The following is a 17305-nucleotide window of genomic DNA, read 5'->3' on the forward strand; positions in this document are numbered from 1 at the left end:
ATGGGTTAAGAATGCTGGTGAGGGAGGTAAGGCAGAGGGACTAATGTGACAAGGTAAAACCTTATTTTGTCAGAAGCTCTCAGCTGTATTGCATGGGTCTTGTGTGTAGAAACAATGACTTTATAGACTGAAAACACTTGTTTGTATTGTGTTGTGGATGAAAAGTTTGCAGTCTGACTACAGTTTGTTAAACTAGATAATTTGTCTGACTGCTGACCACTTGTAGATTAAGTAGATAAAATCTGACAGACAAGCCACTCCTTGATGTGTGACACTAGAAATAATAATCACAATCTGTGTTAACTGAGAATGTTGTCTTCAAAGAAGAAGTCTTAACACTTACAGGCTTCCCTGTCAGTTTACAGGTGCTGTTATGATTTTTCACAGAGAGGTCAGGTCCTGCAGGATGCTTTGGTTGAGAGGCAGCAGGCATACTGAGAAAAACTTGTGATGATGTAGGAATGGTGTAATTACTGAGCTCTATTTTTAGACTTGGGGTTAGTGAACAGGATGCAGAAAGCACCTTGGATTTCCACAGAGCTAGTTTTGATCCAGTTCTGTTGCTCCTGAGCTGACTCCCTGTGGATCTGCCTTCTGCATCTCACTCTTCGGGGTTTCTGTGGCTTATTTCTCCAGCAGAGAAGTGCTGCCTAAATGCAGTGGAGGCTGTTGTGGGTATTGCCTGACTCCTGACTTAATGAGCCCTTCCAAGTGGGGCTGGGGAGCAGAGAGCAGAAACAGCAATTAGCTCTATTGGTACCCACAGACAGCCATGGAGGGCAGAGCTAATAACAAACCTGCCTGGATCTCAGCTCCTCGAGCTGAGCACCACAGGTGTGGTGTCCTTGTGCCTCGCCCTGCCAGCCCTCTGCAGGCATTTACCTCAGTGACTGTGGCCAGCCCTTGGAGGAGTCCTCTGCTCTTAGTCACTGGCACTAATCATCCCTCTTGCTCTTAGCCCAAAGCTCAGAGTCTCTGCTGAGCCTGGTGCATCCACACTTGCCAGCAGATGCTCCTGGAGTAAGGCTCCTGGCTGCCACCTGGCTCCTGGAGGACGTGGCAGTGTTTCTGCATGGTCTCCCATTTTTTTGTCATCCAGCATCACCATAGGCCGTTGTATCTTTAGGAAGGTTCACTGCTGTTCGAAATTGCGTTTGTCATTCCTGTGTTCTTGCGGCAAACTCGGGTAAAAAACATGGAAAGGTGCTTGTTTCTTCCATGTTTTAGGGCATTCTAGGGCTGTGCAAGCAGCTAGTTAGCTTTGGTCATGTTTATTAGTACAGTCTTAGGAATGCTTAGATAGCGATGCGGTGCTCAAACCTGCTTAGAGTTGGGTTCCTAATTGGAAGGGTTTCTTGCCACTGAATGTGATGTTCCGATGGCAGAGATTGCACCTATTGTCCAGATGAGTGCTTTTGGGAGGGGTGTGATATTTCACTGCCATGCCTTACCTGAGCTCTCTTTGGAGTTGTTTTTAATGTTAAGAGTGAGTCGTTAGACTCTGGAGATAAGCAGTAATCTCTGATGAGGAATGTGCATACCTTTAATGTCTGATTTTGGAGACAACACATGATTTTAAGCTGCTCTGAAGGTATGCACTTGGTTTAAGAACAAATGTCCTTTGCTCAGGAGTTGATAAGCAGTATCTTGTTAAGATGTGGTAAATGGATGGCTCTCATATGCTCAGTCTAAATTAGTTTGCAAATCAGCTGATAAGTTTTATGTATCAAGAACTGGTTATAAAGTTTATAAAAAATGATGCTCAAGAACTAGGCCAAAATACTGTTATGAAACCAAGGGGGTGTGTTTTATTATACAAGAAAAAAATTCCATGTTATATCTCTAACACGTGTTTAACTTGCACTGAGCAAAGCATGTGACATATGGTCCTCCTCTGGAAAGACTTTGGAAAAACCTCTTTCCCTTGAATATGGTTTGGATTAAGATTCTGAGAGGCTGCCTGCTGTTGTCCTGTGGACAGGGTTTTCATGTGTCGCTGTGCTTGGTTTCCCAATCCCACAACACTTGCTGTTGGTCCTTTGGAGGCTGCACCACCTGCTGTGCAGGTGCATGTGTTAATGTCCTTCTTTGTTGGGGCTTCTGGGGAGAGAAACGAGTACAGCATATGGAGGGGCGTTTTTGAACTTCGGTAAAAAAATAAAAATCATCTGTGGCGTGACAGCCACATATCTCACTAGCAGCTTGTGGAAATTAAACTCTAATGCAGTAGATGGCTTGTGGGCCAGCCTAGAGCACTCACTGCTCTTGTGATGCCTTGTGTTCTTAACTGTAAGTCCCTGGTCACAAAAAAATATCTGGCAATATCTCTGTCTCTTTATGGTTGTTGGTAGAGTTATTGAAAAACGTGCACAGGACCAGCCAAGTCAGGGAACAGAGTATGTGGCAGATCAGCTTAATTCACAGCTTCCAGCCTTTTCGGAATCTCCTGTGTGTGTGATAGTGGAAATCGTGTCTGTGTGACCAGCTCTGTGTTCTGTGGTACAAATGCAGTGTTTAAGCATGGAGCTGGCTATTTGACAAAGGGTATAGGTGTTAAGTCTTGGTGTTGAGCTGTCTGATGCATGGAAGTGGATTTGGATCTGATGCGTGCCTTCAGCAGGTGTAATGAGCTGAAAAGGATTTCAAAGAGCTGAGAAAGAGCTACCTAGAGCTGCTAACGGGGGATATTTGAGAAGGGTGGTTCCAGATTCTCTCCTATGGTTTAACAGTACAGCCAAAGCAGCCGAATGATTTGTTCCCTCCAGAAGGGATTTTTTAGGGGCTGGCAGAATGAAGTATCATTTTATGATTTCTCTTGTATTCTTCAAACTTCCCTGCGGTTCCGATGGTTTTCCCTTGTGGCTGCTGAGCCAGGTAAGACTGAACCAAGACCCTCAAGCCCTTCCTTCCCTCGAAGGGCAGTGCTGAGTGACTCGAGCTGCAGCTGCTCTGTGTCACTTCCCCTTAGCAGGCAGAGGCAGGGCAGACGGGGTGAGCCCAGCTCATCCCCAGCCAGGCTGTCTGTGGGTGCCTGCATGGCTTCTCCTTGTTGGACTTGGACCACTAAAGGGTCACAGCACAGCCCGAGACAGAGAGGAGGCAGCTGTGCCAAGCGGGGTTCGCTCACTGAGGTGTCAGATGGACCCAGTGCCCGAGAGAGCATCTTCATCCCATCCTGCCGGGGCTGGCATTGCTCCTCTGTGTAAAGGAGGCAAAAAACGACTAAAGTACTTTCCACAGAATAAACATCGAGCCTGAATTTATGGAAGTCCAATCCATTCAGCAGTGGAAGGGCACTAGCTTGTGTTTTCCATCTGGTTTCATGGTACTTGGAGCTGCATTTACATTGCGGGGGGGCTGAGAGGGGCTGTGCTTCACCACCACCATGATCCTACAGACCTCTGTGGGTGTTTGCCCATTTGAAGTGCAGATTTCTTAGGAGATTGGTCCTCTGCTCTAAGAGTGAAAGTGTGTGCTGAAGTCAGAGGAAATAGATTCAACCCCGAGTAATACTTAAAAACAAACAAACAAACAAACCTGAAACTTACTTCCCTCTCAAAATTCTACCGTTGCTTATAGGAGGAGAAAAAAAGAATCCCAAAAGATAATAATTTGGAGTTATTAAATGCAATCTCTGTTTCAGAAAATAAGAATTAAATTCAGGCTTGATGTGTATTCTGTGGAAAGTACTTTAGAACTTTAGTTAGTTATCTGTTTGCCTCCTTTACACAGAGGAGTAATGCCAGCTCTGGAAGGATGTGACCACCAGTAGCTTTTGAGATTAATTTTTGGGTGAAGAATGATTTGACATGCAAGTATGTACTTCAGTATGATCATTTGCCTGATAGCCTGGGAATAATTTTCATGTGACCTACTGTTGATGCTTCGAGTAAGATTTATATCTCTTGGAAGCAATGCTCTGAAATATGTTGCAAATGTATCTGCTAACAAAGAAAAAGAACATGACTCTTGGCTATCTTGTGTGTGTAACTTCTGGGAAAATTTTATCTGTCTAAATGAATTTTAATGCTTTCTTTAAAAGCATGAATGTAAAGGATGTATATTGGGATATAAACTTTCAAAATTGTGCTGTAATATTTTCTCCCTCTTCCTTATGGTTTTATTGTATCTACTTCTTTTTTTTTAAACTCATAAACATTAAGAAACTGAGCAACATTATTTCCCATTAATAAAACCCCAAACTCTCAAAAGCAAAAATAAATAGTGCAATTTTCCTTCAGGAGACACTCGCTGCTGCCTTTGTGGTTGGAAAGAGGAATTTATTTTTGTTTTGTTTGTTTTGTGTTTTTGCTTTGGTTGGTTGTAAGCCAGCGATATAAAATGATTGTAAGGCAGCCACAGAAAACAAGTCACTGTATTTTCTGTTGATTATAGTACTACTGAGATATTTTCGTAGTAAGTTCTGGCAGAGCAGAGCTCTCAACGCGTGCGGGTTCCCTTTGTTTCTGGATGTGGGTTGTCATGGTAATAAGCCATGGGAGCTGCAGCCCGGTGCTCCTCGTTGCTTGAACCCAGCTCAGTGGTGGTGGTTTGTGACAAGTAACCTCTGGAGGAGTGGTCAGGGTCTCCCCTGGCATCATGGGCTTCTAGAAACTCCAGTTCACAAAGTGGAGCTGGCCCTGATGCTCTGGGTGGTTCTGCAGGAGTGTATTGCTGGCTGGGTTGAGATTGAATTGTGCCTGGGAACTGATTTTTCTTGACGAGAGTGGAGCTTGTGTTTCTGGGTAGTTTTGGGGTTTCTTTGGTTTTGGGAGGAAATGCACAAACCAGAGGGTGGAGTGTGATGACATTCAGCACTTGGGACAGTGCTGAAACCCCCATTTCATTGCTGGGCCGCTCCTTCCCAACAGCACAAGAAGAGGTTTGTTCCAAGGTCTTGTTTTAAAAGCAAGACATTGCATTTTATAATGCAGTTATGTCTGAGAAGTTGGATAGTTGGATGAACGTAGGCAGTTGGGACTGCTGCAGCTTCAGATGCAGAGAGCTGATCACAGGTGATTGTGCAGAGGGGGCTTACTGGGTACCCCTTCATCAGCTCAGCCACATTGCTGCCTTATCCTGGGGCTGAATTTACAGTTTGTTCACAAGGGAAAGCTTAAAGTGTTCACAGGAGCAATTACCACATATCAGTTGATGAAAGGCGCCTCTTCTATGTCCCTGTGACATTTTTGCTCATGATTTGGAATACCTGCCCCATTTAACACATCTGGGCCACCATGTGTTCATCCACCATAAATACCAGTATGCTATGAAGTATGCATTGTTGGGATTTGTGATCATAACACTTGTAATGATGCATTTGAAGAAGGAATACTGCGCAGCTGTGGCTATGATGTTAAGTACCAGGACCATGCTTTACAGAAACTTAGTTTTTTTCAGAAAATAGATTGCCCTTGCTCACTATAAGGGAGTTTGTATGACTGTTTTGTCTAGGTCAAGTTTGTAGTGATGTGCTTCCTTCATGGCAAGTTGTTTGCCTGGCTTAGTTATTCATAGGTTGGGTGAACTACAGCCCTTGTCAGTATCCTGGTTCCATGGATACTAACCGGCCTGCTATGAAACCTGTAGACTAATTAAGCACTCTTAAAAAGCCCCCCAAACCCACTACTAAAAGTATCTGAGAACTGTCATATCTTAATCTTGCTCTCACAGCTCTTGGGGAATCCTCTAAGCACAGCTAACTACTGACCCTCTTTTTGGAAGGCAGCCTTAGGTGATCCACCATGGTCTTCTTTTCCTGGCCACCTTAGTTGTGATGTTGATCTCTAGGCTGATGTCCTTTAAAGTGCATCTGCCATCACAACTTGATGTCAACTAGGAGTTACTTTTTGACTATTAACTCCAGGACATTTGTGTTTCAATTAATTTTTCCCTTTTCAGTTCCTGATTTTTTTTAAAATAATTTTTTTTTAATTGAAAGCTGCCAATCATTGTAGTACTGTATATCTGAATAAACTTACATAAAACTGATCTCTGCTACAAGTAGTTGTTTAAAAATAAATACTAGCATGTTTGGTAACTGATCTATTTGTTAGTGCAAGATTTATTTTTGTTAGTAGTATACTGGGTGTCATTTCATATAGCTGGTGAAAAATATGGGATAAGTAACCCTATCTCAAAACAATTTGAAACTCTCCTTAGCATTAAAAATCCCCTCTGCAACAAAAGGTGTGAATATTTTTGCAGTGAATGTGAAAATGGATTTAACAGCCTTAATACAAACCTCCAACTACTGGTAATAAATACATATATATATTTAATGATGAATAACTGAAGTGCCTTTTATAATTATGGACTATGCTGTCAGTAGGAAGGATCTTTTGTGGTGGATCTTTTTCTTGCATTTGGACATGCAATCAACCTTTGGATTCCTGACTACAGAACTTGGGCTTTTGTGTTAAGCATTTAATTGTCTGACTTCTGAGAGTCCGGAAGGCAGACAAGAAATGCACTGCACTACCCTGTAATTTCCTACACTCATTACTTTGCTCATGGACTTCTATGCCATGGCAGGCTCTAATTTCCCATCTACCCTTTCCATGTTCATTCCCCCATCTTAAAGGATGATTATAATAATGAATGTCTTAATTTTTTTTTTTTTTGCTTTATTCTGCTGAAAGCTTTATGACCAGCAGGATGTGTTGAATCAATTGGACTACTCCTGAGACAGTGTTAAAAGTCTGTTAGTGTGGGTGGGTTGTCAAACCTTCCAACTCATTTTTATACACTTTCAATTAGAAAAAAAAATTCTAAAATGCAAAAATGAGCATGTAATGAAATTGTCTTTTGAGGGGAAACTCTTTAGGAAGAAAATAATTCTCAGCATAAAGTATCTTTGAAAGACAGGAAAGCTGATTTCAGTACCCTGCTGAAACATCATATTTCTCTGCAGTTGTTTTACTGTGATCCTATGGTGTTTCTCCAGCATCTGACACTGAAGCAGTAATTCAGTTAAGTCTTTGTAAAAGTATGTTGTTGTTCTGTACTGGGACTACTCCCAGGAAAATGGGATTTCTCCTTTTTCTTTATGGGGTTTTGGACTTGCTCCTGATTAGTTTCATGCATGGGTTCTTCAGTTCCGTATAAAAATTGCCTGTTCCTCTAGTTTAAAAATTCCACCCAGAACAAATATCCCCACCCTCCCCATGGTGCAGTTAAAAATAACAATTTTTGTGTGTCAACAACTCCTAACAATCAATACAATATCTCTTCTCCACTGCCTAGAGGAAGTGAAGGCTTGGGTTGGCTGGATGGTCTGTAAGTTCCCTTCTGGTAAAGGCTGATTCCCAAGCTTGGTTGCTGTGGAGTGATGTTTTGTCAGAAATTTCCCAGAATATAATGCATATTAGTTGAGATAAATGCATACAGGTTAAGATGGTAAGATTTTCCAGAACTTTCAGGTAAATTTACAAAATGTATGTTCTTCCTTAAAACATGGCCCATGGAATTTCAGTCATGTATGAATGAAATGAGGGCCATTAAACATATGTAATTTCACTTAAATATTTAATTTCTTCTTGTATAGCTGCCAATTTAGCATCATTAAATTATTCCAAATAACTTAGGCTTTAGTTTATTTTAAGCCACAGATCTTTATGTACAATAGTAAGAATGGCTTGCAGAAAAATGTTGTAGCTTACAGTGAAAAATAAAAATGAAATTGGTAGTATAATAGGTTAGATACTGGCAGGCTTTCCATGTGGTAGTGCCCCCACCTGAATTTGAAGGTCCTGGTGTAAGAAAAAGAATGTTAAAAATTTGCAGACAAATACTTCTTTTTTATCTCTTTATGGCTCAGTGATAAGTGTGTACATACCTGGGCATGTTCCTGCACAGCAGCTATGAGTGTGTTTGGGTTTTTTTCCACTGCTGGCACAATGGAGGTGAAGATGAAATATTCATCTTCATGTGTGCATGGCAGTGATTTTGGTATCAGCAATACTGGATTTTTCTGTCACCATGGAAGTCAGTTTTTGTGGTTTGCTCCTGTGGTTTGCAGGTCAGTATTTGCAAGATGTGAGCTCACCCTTGGGTGAGTGTTCAGTCCCCCTCAGGCTTTGCCTGCAGAGGGAGGTTTGGCTGGGGTAGCTCATGTGCTCCCCCAATCCCTGCCCTGCCTGCCCACCTTGCTGTCCCTGGAGGATGACTTGCTGGGTGAGAGCCTGGCATTCCAGTGTGCCAGATGGGAACAAACCTACGTGGGAGTGGCCACAGCTCTTCTGTGCTCGTGGAAGATTTTGTGTAGGCTGGATGGGATTGGTGTTGCTGTGGTCCAGTCTCTTTTGGTGGTGCTGACACTGCTTTGGCCTCAGTGAGCCAATACAGGCAGCCAGACAGGCCAGTGCTAAATCAATAGTAGAGGGGAAAAAAAAGGAGTATAAGTGCTTGGTATAGCTACCTTAGTGGCTGAGAGTAATTTGATTTCAGGTATTGGGTGTGTGAAGAAAAGGGAAAAAGAGAGGATCCTACAACTACAATGTGAAAGAGAGGCAGGACTTCAGCAACCTGGGTTTGGGCTGTGGCTTCGTTGCTCAATAAGAAGAAGAAGAAGAAACTTGGCATTGCTGCTCTTGTTAGTACATCACAATTTGGGAAGGTCCCAGTCTGGGCTAAAATAACTGTTCAGTCAGCCATATAGAAATGCCTCTCTTCCTGCCAGCAGTTTCATGGTCTGTTGAAGCCCATCAAAGACTTGGAGGTCCCACCTCCTCCGGGCTGCAGGAGGGTTGCCTCCCTGGCCTCGACACTGGAGCTTATGAGTGTGATGCTGCCAAGAGAGCAGCTCAAAGTTGGGTCCCCGTGAGCAGGTGCTCACCCTGGGGCCAGGGAGGTGGCAGGAATCAGCATGGAGGGACCAGATGGGACCTCCTGGCGTCACAGCAGTGAAACTTGGGCTTGGGGTGAGGTCTGGTAGGGCCACATGAGATGGGGAGTGGTTGCACCCCCTCCATTTGGAGCCTGGTTCTCCTGGTGGTTGGCTGAGTGTGAAATAAAGATAGGTTATTTTTAAGAGATCAGCCTTTCAAAATACATTGCACTCTCAGCATGCAGATCTTTTTGAGCCTCAGGTGAATATTAGGTGCTTTGAAAAGTTGCTTTTTTTCCCTATCCTTCAAGACCGGGAATCAAGAAGTTAGCTTGTTTTCTATTTTTCCTTTTGATTGAAAGAAACCAAACTATCATAAGATGAAAGCTGCTGTCTGCTTGTTTGCCACATCACAGAAATGAGTGAATTTCTTACTTGGAGAGCAGTGAATTTCTCAGGATTTTGCTTAACTGTGGCAAGGATGAATAGTTGACTTTGGCCTATAGTTTCACACCTTAATGCAAACCAGGACTGAAACCAGTGTAAGCTTGCAATTTTTAGAGAGGTTTAAATTTTTCAGTCCAAAATAGCAAATTTTCACAGCTCTATCCTTAATAAAGAAAAAATGTCTTCATTAAGCTATTATGAATTTGGGGCCAGCATTCTGGTTTGAGTTTCTCTGGTTTGTGTAACTGGCAAATATGTTTGAAGCACAAATCAAATGGATAGAAAGTTTGGGCATAAACATAGACAGATTTTTATTAGAATGGAGAGCAGAGGTAAGGTTGCAGACTAGTATGTTTCTGCAGATCTAATTGAAGTTGAGCTGTGCTAGAACTTGAGTGTCTGTTTTGTTTCAAAGTACAGTCAGAAGTTTAAAGTGATCCATCTGACACCAAGGAAACAAGTAAATTAAGAAATAACACTGAATTAAACAAATTTTGTGTTACTTCCCACACAGCAACCCAAGCATATGACTTTGGCTGCATTACAGATTTAAGTGTAGATTAGATTTCAGTCTTTTAGCTTTCATTTAAATAAAAACATGCTTTAAAAGCTGCACATTTTTTGTGCTTTGCATTTAAGTTTTGGGTTTGGAGATGTTTTTTTCAAGCTGTTGCCACAACATTTGTGCAGCAAGATCAGCTGAGGCTTTGCATGGCTTTTACCTTCTTTTTTTTAAATTCTGCCTGCTAGATAAACCTAGGAAGCAGAAAGCTGGTAGTTCCTCTGTGCTTTTGGGTAAGTAGTCCTTCCTGTAGCAGAATATTTACCCAGTTGTGGTGGTGATGATTTAGCGTCGCTCCTCTTGGCGTCTTCAAACTCTGACAAAGTTAATATTGGAAACAATGAAGGGAGAAACTGGAGAGAATGGCGTTCTCTGGAGTTTCGGTGGCTCGGGCTGCCCTCCGGTGGTGATTTGGGAACACGCCTTGTGAAAGCTGCATCCAAGGAAGCGTCTGTGCTGTTGTCACTCACCTACTTCTGCATAGCCTGGGCATCAGCTGGAGGCGGCTCTCGGGGACACTGCAGCACTGCTTGTGTAGGTCACAGCGGGCTTACATTGAGCTGCTGCTTTAGGGGTTTTGCTTCACTAGTCGGCATAAATCGTGTAGGCATCTCATGTCCTTTAAAGATGGAGTTCTTTTCCTGAGAAATTGAGAAGTTTAGCATTTTTTCTAGGGTTTTGAATATCAAAAACTTTCATAGCTTACATGCCTAAGTTTATGTGTGTGTGTGTTATTTTTGTGAGAAGGTTTCATTTCAAGCACTTGGAATCTGCTTAGGATATTGCCACACTTGGCACAGATGTTTCCAAAGGACTATTGCATTCTGTCAATTCACTTTGAATTAAGTTGAAACAGCTATTTATCTTCAATAAAGAATATTTTTGCCAAGTAAGCGCAGTGCAATTTTTCCTGAGATAAATGGAAAACTGATGTGACCTAACAACAATAACTTGACATTCTGATTTTATTTTTTTAAAATTGCCTTCCCCCTCTTTAATGCTGCAGGCTGACTGGAAGTGTGCAGAGCCTACTGACCATGTGTGAATATATATTTGGTTTTTTGACCATACTTTAGTTTTTTGTACTTTGCAGTATTGTGGAGAAGTTGATTGAAAGGAGTGTTGCTGGATTTTTGTTATTTCAATGCCAAACTTTTGGTGCTAGAGGGAGCTGTTCCCTGCCAGACGCCTCTGGAAAGCTACTGCTTAAGGAATGGGCTCACTATGGCACTTGTCAGAAATATCCAGTGCATGGCAGCTGAGATGTTAGAATGTTTTCTTGCTGCCCTTTTTTTTTTTTTTTTCCCAAACTGGAAAAAGCCCCTCACCTTAGTTCTCTCAGTGACGAGGTATCTTTAGCCAGCAACTATGATGGAAGCACAAGTAAAAACTTCATTAATTGTGTTTTTTCCCTCACCTCTCCCTTTTATTAGAGTTCTTTAGATTTTTTTTAATTTGATTTTATTTTTTTTTTTTTTTTAGTCAAGGACCTCCACAATCTGGAGTTCCTCATCTGGGGGATGTTCTATTTGCAAATATTTGACAAGTATACTTGTATTTGGAAAGGGAATTACTTACTTTAAAAAAAGAGTTCACTAAACATACCTTGTTGCTTGTGAAATTGGTCAGATTGACTTAAGGCTGGGCTGGGTGAGGCTTTGAACCACCTTATCTAGTGAAAGGAGACCCTGTCCATGGCAGGGGTGTTGGAATTATGATCTTTAACATCCCTTTTGACCCAAACTGTTCTATGGCTCTATGACTCCCTTCCCTGATTTAATGCCTTCCCCCTGCACTGAGTCACTTCAGCTGCATTCCTCTCGGAACACAACCTGTGTTCATCACTCCTTTGTAACATCTCTAGGGTTGGTCACTAGCATTGTGTCACCCATCAGTTTTGGAAACCACATGCCCATGGGCCCACTCCTGGGTCTGTAAGCTAGCATCCTTACTGCTTCTCTGCTTATTCTTCTGTGAATACTTTAGAGCAGATAGCCTCTGCCACTCCAGAGAAAGATGGTCGCAGAAAGTTACTCTCCTTTTTTCTCTGCTTGTTGTTCGAGAGACTTGCTGGAAATGGGTTAGAGCAGCACTTTCTGGCCAGGCTCTTTTCCATGTAAGATGCTGCTATGAGCATCTGATCCTCAGTGGTCCCTCCCAGCTTCCCATGGCAGCTGCTGGCTGGTGCCGTGGAGTGCGGCACGTCCGGATGAGCGCAGTGGTGCCACAGGGACTGTCTGGCTGCCATCTCACCCTGCTGCCAGCTCAGGGCTCCCGGGAGCCCCTGCTCAGCTCCCGCCTGTCTGGCCACTGAGCAGGTCCCTGACTACAGCAGGACACGTCTTTCCACACACTTTTATTTGCAGGGAAAAAAGCAAAAAGGCGAGCCACTGCTGTGTTTTCTCTTTGGAGCCTTGTGTGTGCAGAGTCCCTCCATCCCAATTACTTTTGTCTTTGATGTGCCCTCTGCTGTTTGCAGGACCAAAGCCTCTAGAGGGCAAGGGAACAGAAGGGCCAAAACTGAAGTGAAATTGCAGCACTTTGGCTTGTGTGTTTCTTCTGCTTTTTCAAACGGATCATTTGCCTTTTCTGCTGTGAGAAAAAGACATTCTTTTTGTAACAGAATGAGAGACATCTATCTAGCCTTAGCCACTGTGTGTAACTCCTGGTATCTTTTCTGATCTGTGCCATGGTTTTAACAAGTACAGCATGTTTCTGCACTTAATGTATTTCAAGGGATTTTCTTTTTCTTTCTTGAGTTCAGGTTCACTCTGCAACATCAATTCTTTGTCTTTGCCCAAAGAACATTCTTTCATTGTGTCTGAAAAAGTATTTCTGTATTTTTAGGCAGTTTTAAATTCACAGATATTCCACAGTGATCAAATCTTGCATAAATTTCTACCTTTGATATATTCCATTCCTTGAAAAACATCTTCTCACAGTAAGTTACGAGAGTTGTGTTGGTGTTAGTTTATTCTCAACTTTGTCTGCCTCAGTTAGTGGTTGAGGACTGTTGCTCAGATTCTTAATGAATTATGGATCATACTTTGTCTCTCAACTAGCAAATCTTAAAATAAGAAAAAGGGTGATGAAACAGCATGAAATCCATGAGCCAAAGATAAATCACTCTAAATAGACGTTGTTGGCTTCACTGAAGCTTTCTCTTAAAGGCTGTAGGTATTTTAAGTATAACTTGAGCAAAGCCTCTAGCCTGGCATTAGTGTTTCCACAGTTGCATTTTAGGGTGTTTTAGTCTTGGATGTTGTTTTCATATCTTTATTAATGTTTTGTCAGCTGGATATTGGCGGTCCACAATGGTTGAATATAAAACTTCACCATATTATAATTAGGATCATATTTGGTTTTTCTTATTATGTCAGTAATTTTCTGTTCATGCCAGCATTTTTTTCTCTTTTTAGATTGTAGATTATCTGCTGTTTGAAGAGGATACAATTTTATAAATATCTCTGTATAAGAGTATTTTGTTAGACTCTGTTGTACTTTTTTTCTTTTCTCCTGAACATGAAAAAAACTGATTTCTTATGACCTTGTTTTGCAAAGTAAATGAAAGTTTTGGGGATGTTGGCTTTGGAAAGCAGGACTGTGATGGTTGCAAAATGGTCACTGTGGTTCTGAACTAGGCTTGTTTCCTAGACATAGAGTAATGACAGCAAAAGCAGAAAGATTTCTGTATTTGATGTGGACATGCTATCATTCTTCCTCGTGTGAGGTTCCAGATTATAATCAAAGGTGTTCTTGCAGTTTGCCTTTAATCTCCTGAAGTGTCCCTACTACTCCTGTTAAAAGAGCTTTGGATGCTTTAGAAATCATTATTTTAACAGCTTGTATCAAACTGAGAATACTAAAAATGTTTTCCTTATTTTTTGTAGGACTTGGAGATTGTGTATTCGTATTTACATGGAATGGAAGCATTGTCTAATCTGAGAGAGCATCAGCTAAGGTATGATATTGTGTCATTAAAAACCATATATGTTAATGCACTAACAAGGCAAAGGAACAGTAATTTTGGTAACCATATACTACTCTTGTGTATCCTACCTCAATCTGCACATCACTACATTCTTTTCTTCCCTTCTTTATTTTTCTAATGTTTCCTCCTTGTATGTCTGGACAGTGTATCTCTATTTGTTCCATCCTATTTCTGTCTATTATGGATGCATTTGTTTTCTTTTCAAACTTTTGGACTAGAAATAAATGCTTTACATACAGAGTACAAGTCCATATATTGATGAAATCATTTATGTAATATAGTAGTCATGAGAGCAGGGTCTGTTTGTCAACTTCTGTTTCAGTTTGTGCTTGCTTTTGTGTGGAAATTTTAGACTTGTTATGTTCAACACATGCAAATAATACTTAGTAAAAATATTTGATAAATGTCATCCACACTTTTAATTAAAATGCTTCATGAAGCAAATTAATTCAAGTCAAAACTTTCCTGAGAGCTTCCTATTTTTTTTTTTTGTAAAGATTTTTTTTGTTTGATTTTTAAGTAATTGTTGCAGTTGTCCTCCCACAAGCATCTTACAGCAGAGGTTTCTAAGGGTATTTGGGAATAAGTGTAAGGCTGGCAGCTACATCTCCTGTATGCCCTGTGGGTAGAGAGGGTGAATTACTGCTGTTTTATATCCTGAGCTTTGCCAACTTTTGCCACATCTGAAGATGCTGAAGCAACTTTGAATTGATTAATACTAGTTTAGGTTCTAATTTCTGGCCTCTTGCTTCGTCATTCTGTGGGAGTCCACATTCCCAAGCCAATATTCTGTAATTCAGAGAAAATAAAAGGCGGGGTTTTCTTTCTTTCAGAGTGCTCAAGACACATTTTGCAATGTGAATGTTAACTTCAAAGAAGTCTCTGTAATTACTTTTGCTTTGGAAGGAGGTCATGGTTACAGTCAGTTGAAGTGTTTTGTGTTATGTTGTTATATGCAATACTTTTAGCACGTGAAGTTTTGCATAGCTGGGGTTAAACTGATGTTAGCTTGTTTACAAAGATCAAAGTGTGCACATATGGCTGTGTGGTATGTTGATGTGTGCTTCTTGGCTTCCTGTGCAGCATGAGGTTCTTGCTGAGGAATGTGTGGAACTCGCTCTCCCAGCATAGCGAATTCCTCAAAGAGAGCTTCTGTTTACAGTACCATACATGGAAAAGGCCGGGCTCCCGGCAGATGTTGGACTGAAAGCTTTTATGGTATCCTTTAGGATACAGCTCTTCTTGTGGCAGTGGAATGCCACAAAAACCTCTGAGATTCATTAAAACTGAATGTATTCAATGTAGCCCCTAGTAGTGAATAACTTACCATATGGCTTGCTGGTGATCTCATCTGTAATTTATTACATTTGTTGAGGAAACAGATAAAGATCACGCTTGAGTGATTGAGCAAAAACTGGACACCAGTATTGATCAGAACTAATTCAATTTTTCAAAGAGGAAGCAATCTATTTTGTACAACTTGGTTACTGTAATTTCTAACTGTAACACAAAAATTGAAACTCTTGGCTACCTTCTGTAAGAGGCATTTTCTCCCCTATTGCTGTCCTAATAATGGGATCAAAATGCTGTAAAACTCAGTGCCAGTGGTGAACTTGTGTGACTTTATCAAGAATGTGCTTCCTTCTATCCCAATTCAGAGGGGAACAAAACTTGCTTGTTAAAGTGATTCTGTTTCCTGTGACTCCTGCTCTTATGTGGCACATTGCCCAGCATCATTCCAGACCAGTAGGGCACAGACTATCCTTGAGCAGTATTTAAATTTTTAAATCTGACTCTTAGCAATGACTTCTCTTCTGGTTTCTTCTCACCAGTGACTTCATGTCTGTGCTCCCCTTCCCTCTCAAAACAGCATCAGAGAGGGAGGATGAAAACCCAGGAGGTACAAGCAGACAGTAGCTTTTCAATGTCTGTAAAAGATTTTGACAAGACCCAATTTTATGGTGAAGTGTCTGAAAATAGATGGTTCTGTGGTTCAAAGTTTTTTGTTGTGCCAAGATGGAAAAAGATTGAAATTGATATGCAGTACATAATGCTTAATTTCATACAATAGGGACATTTTTTTCAGTGAGAAAAGTTCTCAAAGATGGTCCAAAGCGTAGATCTAAAATACCAGGGTGTGGTAGTAAAACTTAATTCTTAATTTTTATATCTCTCTATCTGCAAACAGAATTAAGATCTCAATTTTCTATTAATGATTTATGAATAGTCATGATACCACATTAAGCCTGCCACTTCTGAACAGAAGGAGCATTATTTCTTAGTGGGCTGAAGTAATAAGTAAAATCCTGTGAGAGATGAATGCTAAGGTGACTTTTGTAGCAGTCTGTTCACTATTGGAATGAATGATCTAGGAAATGGCAATTGATTGTTGTGTCAAACCCAGACCAACTCTTACAGGTCTCAAATCAACTTTTTGGAGACTTTTTGCCTGAGTAGCAATTCTTGAGTGCTTTTGCCTGCTTATGGATATTATTGCTGGCAGCTGGTCATTGATATACCGAGATTCTGGTGATGGATTATATGAGGAAAGAAAATTTATTTGCAGAATTTAAATATAGTTCCTTATTTGAATGTTCTCATGAGCCTCTTAGGTAAATCTCTGTCTGACTGTCAAATAGCCTAGGGGTTTGCAGTCTGCTTCAGAGCTATGGAAAGGCCAGGGGAGGCAGTGGGATTTGTGTTGTCCCCATCCCCCCCAGTAACTTGCAGGGCTGTTTCCTTGAGGCAGTAGACAGAAATGGCATTGTGATTTTTCTATGTCAAGTTAACATTGCATTTTCCTAGTATGTGGTAAGTTCTATTAGAGTTGCTCTCTATTATGCCACATTTGTCAGGCAGACAGTGAGTACGAAAGCACTTTAATCCTCCCCTCTAGACAGAAGATTTTCCTGCAGGAAATTCTCTCCACTTTGAGCCCTCTGGGATTTTAGCATTAAAATCTCATGGTAATTTTCAAGTTGCTGAATTTTAGCAAAATGAGAAGCATTTTTTTTATTTTACATATATTTTATTGATTACCAGGCAACACAGTTTCTTGTTTTACCTATTGGGCCTGACTTGAAAAAGAGAGCAGTTTTTATATTTTATCTCTGATTAGTGCTGCACATAATACATTTCCAGCCATTTCTAAAATTCAGAACTGTTTTTATGAAGCTACTTGCTTTTATCACATCACTATGGAAAATTAGATCGATATAATTTTTCCTTATTTTTTAGAATTTTTATGGGAACACCTGCATCTAGTATCCTATATAAAATCTGATCTTGGATGAACAAATAACTTAAATGCTTAGATTTTACAATTTGTTCTCTTGAATTATGAATCAGCTTGGATTTGAATTAGTGGTTAGTTTCTGTAAGTGGTAGAGTTACCTGTGGAAATGCTGAGTAACTTTAGAAAGTGAAGTCTTTGTGACACTGATAGGAATCATAACTAAAATTCATTTATTCTCTTTCA

At 40.8% G+C, this 17305-nt stretch overlaps 1 protein-coding gene across 3 annotated transcripts in view; it reads left to right on the top strand.

Annotated features, from left to right (window-relative positions):
• Positions 1–17305, top strand: part of RAPGEF2 (Rap guanine nucleotide exchange factor 2) — a 184422-nt gene that overhangs the window by 43302 nt on the left and 123815 nt on the right. For all 3 annotated transcript variants that reach the window (XM_066548221.1, XM_066548222.1, XM_066548224.1), the window contains exon 2: positions 13727–13797. In XM_066548221.1, the coding sequence (XP_066404318.1) occupies positions 13727–13797 (71 nt within the window). The remainder of the gene's footprint in view (positions 1–13726; positions 13798–17305) is intronic.

This window comes from Molothrus aeneus, chromosome 4 (genome assembly GCF_037042795.1).
Source record: "Molothrus aeneus isolate 106 chromosome 4, BPBGC_Maene_1.0, whole genome shotgun sequence".
NCBI classification, from domain to species: Eukaryota; Metazoa; Chordata; class Aves; order Passeriformes; family Icteridae; genus Molothrus; species Molothrus aeneus.